Consider the following 9,840-nt stretch of genomic DNA (forward strand, 5'->3'; position numbering starts at 1 on the left):
CTCCCCGCCCCCCCACCTCCCTGCTCTCCCCACCTCCCACTCCACTCCCACAGTTTCCTGGTACTATCAATCCTTTTCTTATAGTATTACAATAGTTGTTCAAGGTCCACTTATGAGTGAGAACATGTGATACTCAATTCTTTCTTTCTATGAAATATCACTCAGTATTATAGACTCTAATTCCATACAGGTTGCTGCAAAGTTCATTATTTTGTTCTTCTTTATGGCTAAGTAATATTCCACTGTGTATATGTACCACATTTTTTTATCCAGTCCTCTTTTGATGGACTGGTTCAGTTTTCATTTGTCTAAAAATGTCTTTGGTAACACTTCTTAAATGGTAGTTTAACTGAATTAATTCTAGATCGAGAGATATTTTCTCTTGACACTTTGAGGGTATTATTCTAATGACTTCTGGATCATTATTAGTGTTATTGAGAAGTCTTCTGTTAATCTAATGTTGTTTCCTAGTAAATAATTTTTATCTCTAGCTGATTTTTTTTTTTTTTTTAGTTGGAGTCTCACTATCGCCCAGCCTGGAATGCAGTGGCACACTCACTGCCACCCCAACGTCGACCTGCTGGGCTCCCACGATCCTATTTTTTATTTTTACTCAGAACTCAGATCAGTAACAGGTTTTATTGTCATCTCCTTTTACCAGTGAATAAATTCCTTCTAGCCCACCTTTTCACTGAGCATATAGCATTTTGACAGGTCTTAACGTTGGACCAGGATAACAGTTATAACTCTTCTCCTTGTATGGGTCTTAGACCTTATCTCCTGCTCCTTTGAAACATAAGGCCCTAGCTTCCCATGATCAGGAAGCAGAGTCAAGGCTTTTAAACTTGTTTAACATTATGGTTTCTTGTTTCCTTTCCATCCCCCTTCGAGTACCCAGGAATTTCCCTTAACATATTAATTCAACTATGCATTAAAAAAAATATTACACTATTAGATGCTAGAGGGGGTGTTCAGATATCTACTTATTTGTAGGTGCTTTTTACATATTAAGGGTTTTTTACTATTAAGGATATTAGTGTCATCCTACTCATGTTGCACATAGTTCTCCATTTTGTTTTTTGCTGTTAACTTTATTCATATTATCTTTTGCTTAACAGAAAATTTTAATTTTTATGTAGTCAAATATCTTTAATTTTTATGTAAAGTAAAACCTTTATGGTTTCCTTTCTTCATTGTTATGTTTATAAACATCTTCTCTACCACAATATGATCAATATAATTTCCCATATTTTTCCTACTATTGTTGTGGTTTATTTTATTTATTTATTTATTTAGAGTTGGAGTCTTACTCTGTTGCCCAGACTGGAGTGCAGTGCTCATGACCTGCTGGGCTCAGGCAATCCTTCCAATTCAGCCCTCCAAGTAGCTGGAACTACATGTGCATGCTACAACACACAGCTTATTTTTTTGATTTATTATAGAGACAGGGTCTCACCAAGTTGCCCAGGCTGGTCTCAAACCCCTGAACTCAGGCAGTCCTCTCGCCTCAGTCTCCCAAAGTGCTGGGATTACAGGCTTGGGTCACCATGCCCAGCCTGGTTTATTTTTTAACAAACATTTTATTTTTGAATGATTTTAGATTCACAGAAAACTGCAAAGATAGTACAGAGAATTCCTGTATATCTGTTTTCAATGTCTGACTCATATTTTTCATCCCCATGGAATGTATTATATATGCATCTGTTTATTGAAAAATAATTTGTTTAATGCCAGCTGTATTCCAGGTACTATTCTAGACCCTGCAGACATGGCAATGAAGAAACAGATCAAGTACCTCCCTTAATAGAGCATATATTCTGTAGACTAGACAGATAATAACTGGTCCACATACTCTGAAAATTTTCATTGTATTGTGGCTCTTATCCCACTGTATTCTAAGACTACTTATTTCACTTGTTTGTAAGATTATTAGGAAACAGGAGTTATATGGGGTTTTTAGGTATTTAGTATATCATAATCACTTAATAAGATTTTTTTAAAATGAATAAATGTATTTGTTATTTACATAAAAACTATATTTTTCATTTCTTTTGTCAGTTGTAGAACAAAGCCATTAAATAAATAGAAACTCCTCTGCTTAATCAGCAGTGTCCCAAGTACTTTTAGGGTTTCATAGTAATACAAAGAGACAGCTAACCACAGCTAGTACCTTTCTAAATGTTTGCATTCTTTGGTATTATAGTCAGAAAGAACTGAAAGTAGAGTGGCCAGCCCTTCTGTGCCATGTCAACACTATTAAGTAGTTTTCAGACATGCAACATTTGCTCAGAAAGCCCTCCTTTGGCCCTTGGTTTTCTTACAAGCCAACAGACGTGGCTGGGAAAGTAACATGTAGCTAAGTCAAGAGGTGGTCCATCCTTGGATGAGTGAACACCTTTAGCTTCCTTATCAGACACTTCTTTTATGGTTTCTCTTCTTTTCTTTTACGATTGGTCTAGAACCAGTTATAGAAGTGGATTCATGGGTATGTGAGTGCATGTGCAAACTGTTTTCATATTTGATGAGATGGATATACTGTACATCAGGGTCATTAACACAGTTGGTTCATTTCTAGAATACTAGAAGCAGGTGTTTACCAAAAAGCCATCTTCATCTTTACCAGCAATGCAGGCAGGGACCTCATAACTAAGACAACTCTTGACTTTTTGAAGACAGAAAGAAAGAGAGAAGGCATTCAGCTGAAAGACATGAAACATGTGCTATCTTCAGTAATAAACACAGTGGTCTGTGGTGCAGTGGAATGATAGACAGAAACCTCATCAATTACTTTGTCTGTTTTCTCCCCTTGGAGTACAGATATGTGAATGTGTGAGGGTCAGAGACGAAGACTTCTATGGGGTTTTGCACATTTGCACCTGTGGACTTTCAGGATAAGGAAGTTTCTAAGAGTTGGTTTTTGAAAAGACACTAATCCGTCAAGTGCACTTGTCGTTTTGCGAAATGACAGCAGTCCAACTGTTAATTACAGTTGAACTATAAAATTCCCTTCACATTTACCATTGCTAATTTTGACAAAAGTGCCTGAAAACAGCTATGCGAAAGAGTCTCAAAGATCTTTTCTGACCCAAGCATTCATACCTCAGAAGCTATGTTGTAACTAAAGGGGTTCAAGGACCCTGCTGCAGTCTAAAGAGCATTAGGTTTTCCCCTGCTAGAAACATTCTTCTGTTCCATTTCTTTTTCAATACACAGAGAGCATTTGCTGACTTGGAGTATTTTCAGCTAAAATGGGTGGCACTTACAGGTACAGGTGGTGCCTAATGTGAGGAATGATAGACAGAAACCTCACCAATTACTTTGTCTGTTTTCTCCCCTGCATGGCTCTGCATGCTGAACACTCTTGACCTGGGGTGAGGGCTTCATCTTGAGGCCTCTGCAGCAGATGAAGACAGACAGATCTTTTCCATCCATCCATGGTTCTAGCTGCTAATTTACAGCCCTGGTCATGGGATTCCTTTATCTTCTCTCACTTGGCATCAGCCCAGACTTCTTTGTACCACATCTTTTCCTGAACTTCAGAAACTACTAAATTCCTCCAACTGTATCATCATAGAGTCGAATCAGAATGAGACTAGACTGACTATTAAATGAAGATAATGTCTAAAGCTGGGCCTCCAGTTTGCAGGTCACCCCAAAGTAAAACTAAGCCATTACAACTATACCTTCCTTTGAGTGAGTGAATGAGTTAAAGCACATCCTTTCCTGTTTCAATAACTCCACATAGCCAAAACCTTTACAGCTGCAAATTTTCCTTCCTCTGGTGTAGGGAACATGTTAGTGCAGTGCCTTGAACACAGTAGGCTTTTAGTAGATGTCAGTGAAATAAACAGATTTCCAGGAAGGGAAGGGACTGCTGAGGAGTTATTGATAATGAATTCAGACTGTCAATTAATCTGAAACCTGGGTCCCTAAAGATTTGTATCTTTGATTTATTTTTCTCTGCAGCAAGTAAAAGGGAACTTTGCTAGGTTGCAGACCTGCATCTCAGAGCTCCGCATGTTACAGAGGGAAGGTTGTTTCAGACCACAAGGTACTTCTCTGCAGCTGGCAGTAGAAGATGGGCTCCAGCAGTTCAAACAGTACAGCCGACATGTGACCATAGGAACAGTTCTGACCTGCACTTCCCTGGAGGTAAGAGAGGCTGACTTTCAGGGCTCCAAGCCATACTCCTATTTTAGTCCTTATATTGTTCTCTCTTTCCTATGCATTGAATATAATTTTCAAGGCTAGATTTTCAGCTCCCTGTATGCAGAGGACATGTGTCTTTTCCCCCTATATTCTGTACAATTTTTAATATGGAGATAGAAATAGAGAAGAGCTCTAAAACTATGAACTGGAGTGCGTTATAATGAAAAATTGAAATCAAAATAAAATCTAAATATGCCATTTTTCTCTAGGTTTTTTGAAACTTACAAAGCAAACATTAAACTGCCTAGATTGGTAGCAATATTTATATTTACCTGGGTACCCTTAGGAATTTACAGGTTTTTTATGTTTTTGTTTTTGTTTTTGTTTTTGAGTTGGAGTCTCACTCTGTCGCCCAGACTGGAGTGCAGTGGCCGCTCCCGGCCACCACAGCCTCGACCTGCTGGGCTCCGGCGATCCTTCCGCCTCAGCCTTCCGAGTAGCCAGAATTACAGGAGTGCGCTACCATGCCCAGCTAATTTTTTTAAATTTTATTGTAGAGATGAGGTCTCGCCTGCCCAGGCAGGTCTTGAACCCATGGGCTCAGGCAATCCACTCACCTCAGCCTCCCAAAGGCGTGGGATTACAGGCTGAGCCACCGAGCCCGGCTTACAGTTTTTTTAAATCAAATCTTGGCATCAAATTGAGTATATTTTCTTGGGATTAGCAAATGTGCAAATATAAAAAATTGTTATCCTAGTACCAGACTGAGACATTCTCAAAAATCTGCAATAAATCCCCTACATACAAGCAAGTTTCATTCAGAAAGTGTTTGTAAGTCCAACAAAGTTAGTCTAGACACACAACTAACACAATCAGCTGTATAGCACTATGCTGCAATAGGTTTATAATACTTTTCACACAAATAATACATTACAAAACACAAAAAATAAAGCATTTAAAATCTTACAGTATAGTACCTTGAAAAGTATAGTACCACACAACAACTGGCATATAGGGGCTTGCATCGAGTGAACAGGCAAGAAGAGTTACTGACTGAGGAGGGAGAGGAGGTAGGAGATGGTAGAGCTGAAGGACCATCAGCAGTAGGAGATGGAGGGCAAGCTGCAATTTCATTCACATCTGACATTGATGGCACAGGTTCTGGTTCCTTGCTGGATTCAAGTCTATCTACTCTCTTGAAAAAAATGACTCAGTGATATCTGAGTAGTAGCTCTTTCTTTCTCATCATAGATGACACAGTAGCACTGGATTACCCTCTGAACAGCTACTGCAACCTTTGTGTATCATTCTATGTTCAGGTCCTGTGACTCAAAAACTAACAGTGCTTCCTCAAATAAAGAAAATCTCCTTGCCATTTCCTGCATCATGGATCTCTTTGGTTCTCAGTTACTTCTTTTTTCTCTTGTCTCTCTTCATCCTTTCTCTGGGCCTCCAATTCCATCAGGTCTTCATTAGTAAGCACCTCGTGTTGTACAGCAAAGAGTTCAGTGAAGTTGTTCTCTGGCAGATCTAGTCCCAGCTTCTTGCTGAAGGTCACTAAGTTGCTGAAGACCTCTTTGGACTCCTCATCCACCTTCTCAAATCCATGACAATCGTGAACAAACTGTGAGCAAAGGTTCTTCCAAGTGACAATGTACTCCAAATCATAAACTAACTTATGTGATTGGGCATGCAGACACATGTTCAAGTCTTTGAAAGTTCAAAACTTAAAGATTCATATGTAGGGGACTTACTGTAAATAAATCATGGCTAGATACTCCATTGGGTGCATGAGTGAGTGTGATTTAAAATAACTTCAGTCTCTCATAACCTCAGGGATCAAACAGATTGTTAAAAATAATTGTGTGGGTTTTCTGGTTTTTAGTTCTGCAGATAAGAAGCTTGAAAGTTGCCATTCCATCCTAACAATTAGTAAAAAGCTGAACAAACTTTAAAAATCAACAATTAGGGGCGCGCTGGCTCACGCCTTGTCATCCCAGCACTTTGGGAGATGAAGGCGAGAGGATTGCCTGAGCCCAGGGGTTCGAGACCCGCCTGGGCAAAGTGGCAAGACCTCACTCTACAGTAAATAAAAAAACTAACCGGGCATGGTGGCGCGCGTCTGTGGTTCCAGTGAGACGCCAATTCAAAAAAATAAATAATGAAATAAAATAACTGTACTAAAAAAAAAAAAAAATCAACAATTATTTTTAGATCCCTAAGAGAAGTGAGGTCATAGGAAAAACCACTGTCTCTAAAACCAGAGAGACAAACAGGCATGTACAGAGAATCTCAATATGCTGGAGCAGAAATCTCCATGGGAACTAGTGCTAAGAGTAGGAAAACCTGAAAGTTGCTGGAGGATAAATATGGACAAGTCTGAGAGTTAAAAATTCCTGGGATAGGGGCCGGGCTCGGTGGCTCAGCCTATAATCCCAGCACTTTGGGAGGCCGAGGTGAGTGGATTGCCTGAGCCCGGGTTCAAGACCTGCCTGGGCAACTTGGCGAGACCTCATCTCCACTATAAATAAAAAATAGCTGGGCATGGTAGCACACGCCTGTAGTTCCAGCTACTTGGAAGGCTGAGGTGGAAGAATCACAGAGCCCAGCAGGTCCAGGCTACGGTGGCCGGGAGAGGCCATTGCACTCCAATCTGGGTGACAGAGTAAGACTCCAACTCAAAAACAAACAAACAAAAACAAACAAACAAACAAAAAACTCCTGGGAGTTTTAGTTATGGTGGGGTGGGGGGCAAGCTTCTGTGAATTTTACCTCCAGGAGCTCAACCAGGAGCTCTAGAGTTTTGGAGCTTATAAAGAAAATATTAAACTGCCTAGATTGGTAGCTATATTTATATTTACTTGGACATCATTAGGAATTTACAATTGTTTTTAACTGAATCTTGACATAAAATTGAGCAAATTTTCTTGTAATTAGAAAAATAATAGTAAATATTAGGGAGAAACCCCTTCATACCACTGACAGGGGGAGGAAAAAAGGAACCACTTTGAAATGCACAGAGCATTCTGTTTGTAATAGATTCTGCCCTCAGGAGAAACTAGTTAAAGAGTGCCTAACCTGCTTGAGTTTTATCAGAGCCTAACTGATCTAGGAGAAAGGAAAACCAAATTCCAGTTTTCACTGTAGCAGAGGGGAAATACTTAACTCCAGCCCACTGTAGCAGCCATCCTGTCCCACCTAAGGGGGAACAACAACAACAACAAAAACCTTAGAAATACTTGTAAAGGTCACAGTTTAAAGGCATAGTAGGTTCACTAAAAGACTGAGACCTAATCATAGGACATAGAATGCTTCCCCTCCCCCTATTCCTTACTACCTATTATTATTATTATTATTTTGAGTTGGAGTCTCACTCTGTCACCCAGACTGGAGTGCAATGGCCACTCCCGGCCACGGCAGCCTCGACCTCCTGGGCTCCGGTGATCCTTCCGCCTCAGCCTTCCACATAGCTGAAACTACAGGCATGTGCTACCACACCCAGCTAATTTTTGATTTGTTGTAGAGATGAGGTCTCGTCAAGTTGCCCAGGCAGGTCTCGAACCCGTGGGCTCAGGCAATCCACTCACCTTGGCCTCCCAAAGTGCTGGGATTACAGGCTGAGCCACCTAGCCCGGCCACCACCTCATTATTAAAGGCCTACTTACAACAGTTCATTGAGCCTGTCCAGCTATCAAGAGAAAATTACAAGGCATACTAAAAAGCAAAAACACACTTCAAAGAAACAGAGCAAACATCAGAAATAGACATGGCAGGGATGTTGGCATTTTCAAACCATAGAATTTAAAACAACTATGATTAATATGCCAAGGCTCTAATGGATAAAGTAGACAGCATTAAAAAAAGAAAAGAAAAGAAAAATCAGATAATCAATGAAATCAGAGAGATGAAAATCCTAAGAAAGAATAAAAAGGAAATAGTAGAGATTAAAAAAAAAACAGTACCCTAACAGATACGAATACCTTTGATGGGCATATTGGTAGACTTGTCATGGCTGAAGAAAGAATCTCTGAGCTTGAATATATATCAGCAGAAACCTCCAAAACTGAAACTCGAAGAGAACAAAGTAGAAACAAAAAAAGAACAGAGTATCTAAAAACTGTGGGACCACAAAAGGGTGTTACTTACACATAATGAGACTACCAGAGGGAAAATAAAGAAAATATTTGAAACGTTAATGACTGAGAAATTCCTAAATTAAGGCCAGACACAAAACCACAGATTCAGGAAGTTCAGAGAACACCATTAAACAACATCCTAGCCGGGCTCGGTTGCTCAGCCTGTAATCCCGCGCCTTTGGGAGGCGGAGGTGAGTGGATTGCCTGAGCCCGCGGGTTTGAGACCCGCCTGGGCAGTGAGACCTCATCTCTACAATAAGTCAAAAAATCAGCCGGGCGTGGTAGCGTGCGCCTATAATTCCGGCTACTCGAAAGGCTGAGGCAGAAAGATCACCGGAGCCCAGCAGGTCGAGGCTGCGGTGGCTGGGAGCGGCCATTGCACTCCAGTCTGGGCGACATAGTAAGACTCCAACTCAATCAATCAATCAATCAATCAATCAATCAATAAATAAACAACATCCTTCTGAACAATCATGGGTCAATGAAGACATTAAAAAGGAAATTTAAAGATGTCCTGAGACAAGTGAAAGTGGAAACACAGAATACTATGGGTTGCAGCAAAAGCAGTTCTAAGAGGGAAGTTTTTAATAGCAATAAATGCCTACATCAAAAAAGTAATGAGACCTCAAACAACCTATCATTGCACCACAAGGAGCTAGAAAAACAAGTCTCCCATCAAGGTGTAGGCCAGGACATGATGTAGTTACTGCTGAATCCTACCAAACATTTACAGAACTAACACCAATTCTTCTTAAATGGATCCAAAAGATTACTGTGTAGGGGATTCTTCCAGACTCATTCTACAAGGCCAGCATTACCTTGATACCAAAACCAGACAAGTAAACAACAAAAAAAGAACACTATAGCCAGAGACAGAAGTGCACTTCTGTAGTCCCAGCTACTTGGGAGGCCATAGTGGCAGGATTGCTTGAGCCCAGGAGCTTAAAGCTGCAGTAAGTTATGATTGTGCCACTGCACTCAGAAGATTAAAAATACAACTACCATATGATCTAACAATTACTACTGGGTATATATTCAAAATAAGTGAAATTAGTATGTTAAATAAATATCTGTACTCCTCTATTGTAGCACTGTTTATAATAGCCACGATAGGGAGCCAACCTAAGTGTCCAACAGATGAATGAATGAATTTTTTAAATGTGTGCAAACACAACGGAATACAGACATGAAAAGAATGAAATCCTGTCATTTGTGACAACATGGATCAACCTAGAGACACTATGCTAAGTGAAAGAAGCCAAGCATAGGACAAATACCACATGATCTCACTCATATGGGAAATGTATCTGATTGATCTATGATCAACAAAAATTCTCATTCATTGCTGGCAGGAGTCCAGAATGGTACAGCTCTTTGGAAGACAGTTTGACACTTTCTTACAAAACTAAACCTACCAGCCGGGTTTGGTGGCTCAGCCTGTAATCCCGCGCTTGGGAGGCTGAGATGAGTGGATTGCCTGAGCCCACGGGTTCGAGACCCGCCTGGGCAGCGAGACCTCATCTCTACAATAAATAAAAAAATCAGCCAGGCGTGG

General features: G+C 40.3%; 1 protein-coding gene across 1 annotated transcript in view; it reads left to right on the top strand.

The window, feature by feature from the left end:
* The window catches only part of LOC103267276 (meiosis 1 arrest protein-like), a 40,763-nt gene that overhangs the window by 23,355 nt on the left and 7,568 nt on the right, over positions 1-9,840 (top strand). The window contains exon 2 of the mRNA XM_021715956.1: positions 3,967-4,152. Within this exon, the coding sequence (XP_021571631.1) occupies positions 3,967-4,152 (186 nt within the window). The remainder of the gene's footprint in view (positions 1-3,966; positions 4,153-9,840) is intronic.

This window comes from Carlito syrichta, unplaced genomic scaffold, assembly GCF_000164805.1.
Source record: "Carlito syrichta isolate Samal-C Ts95f unplaced genomic scaffold, Tarsius_syrichta-2.0.1 Scaffold308093, whole genome shotgun sequence".
NCBI lineage: Eukaryota > Metazoa > Chordata > Mammalia > Primates > Tarsiidae > Carlito > Carlito syrichta.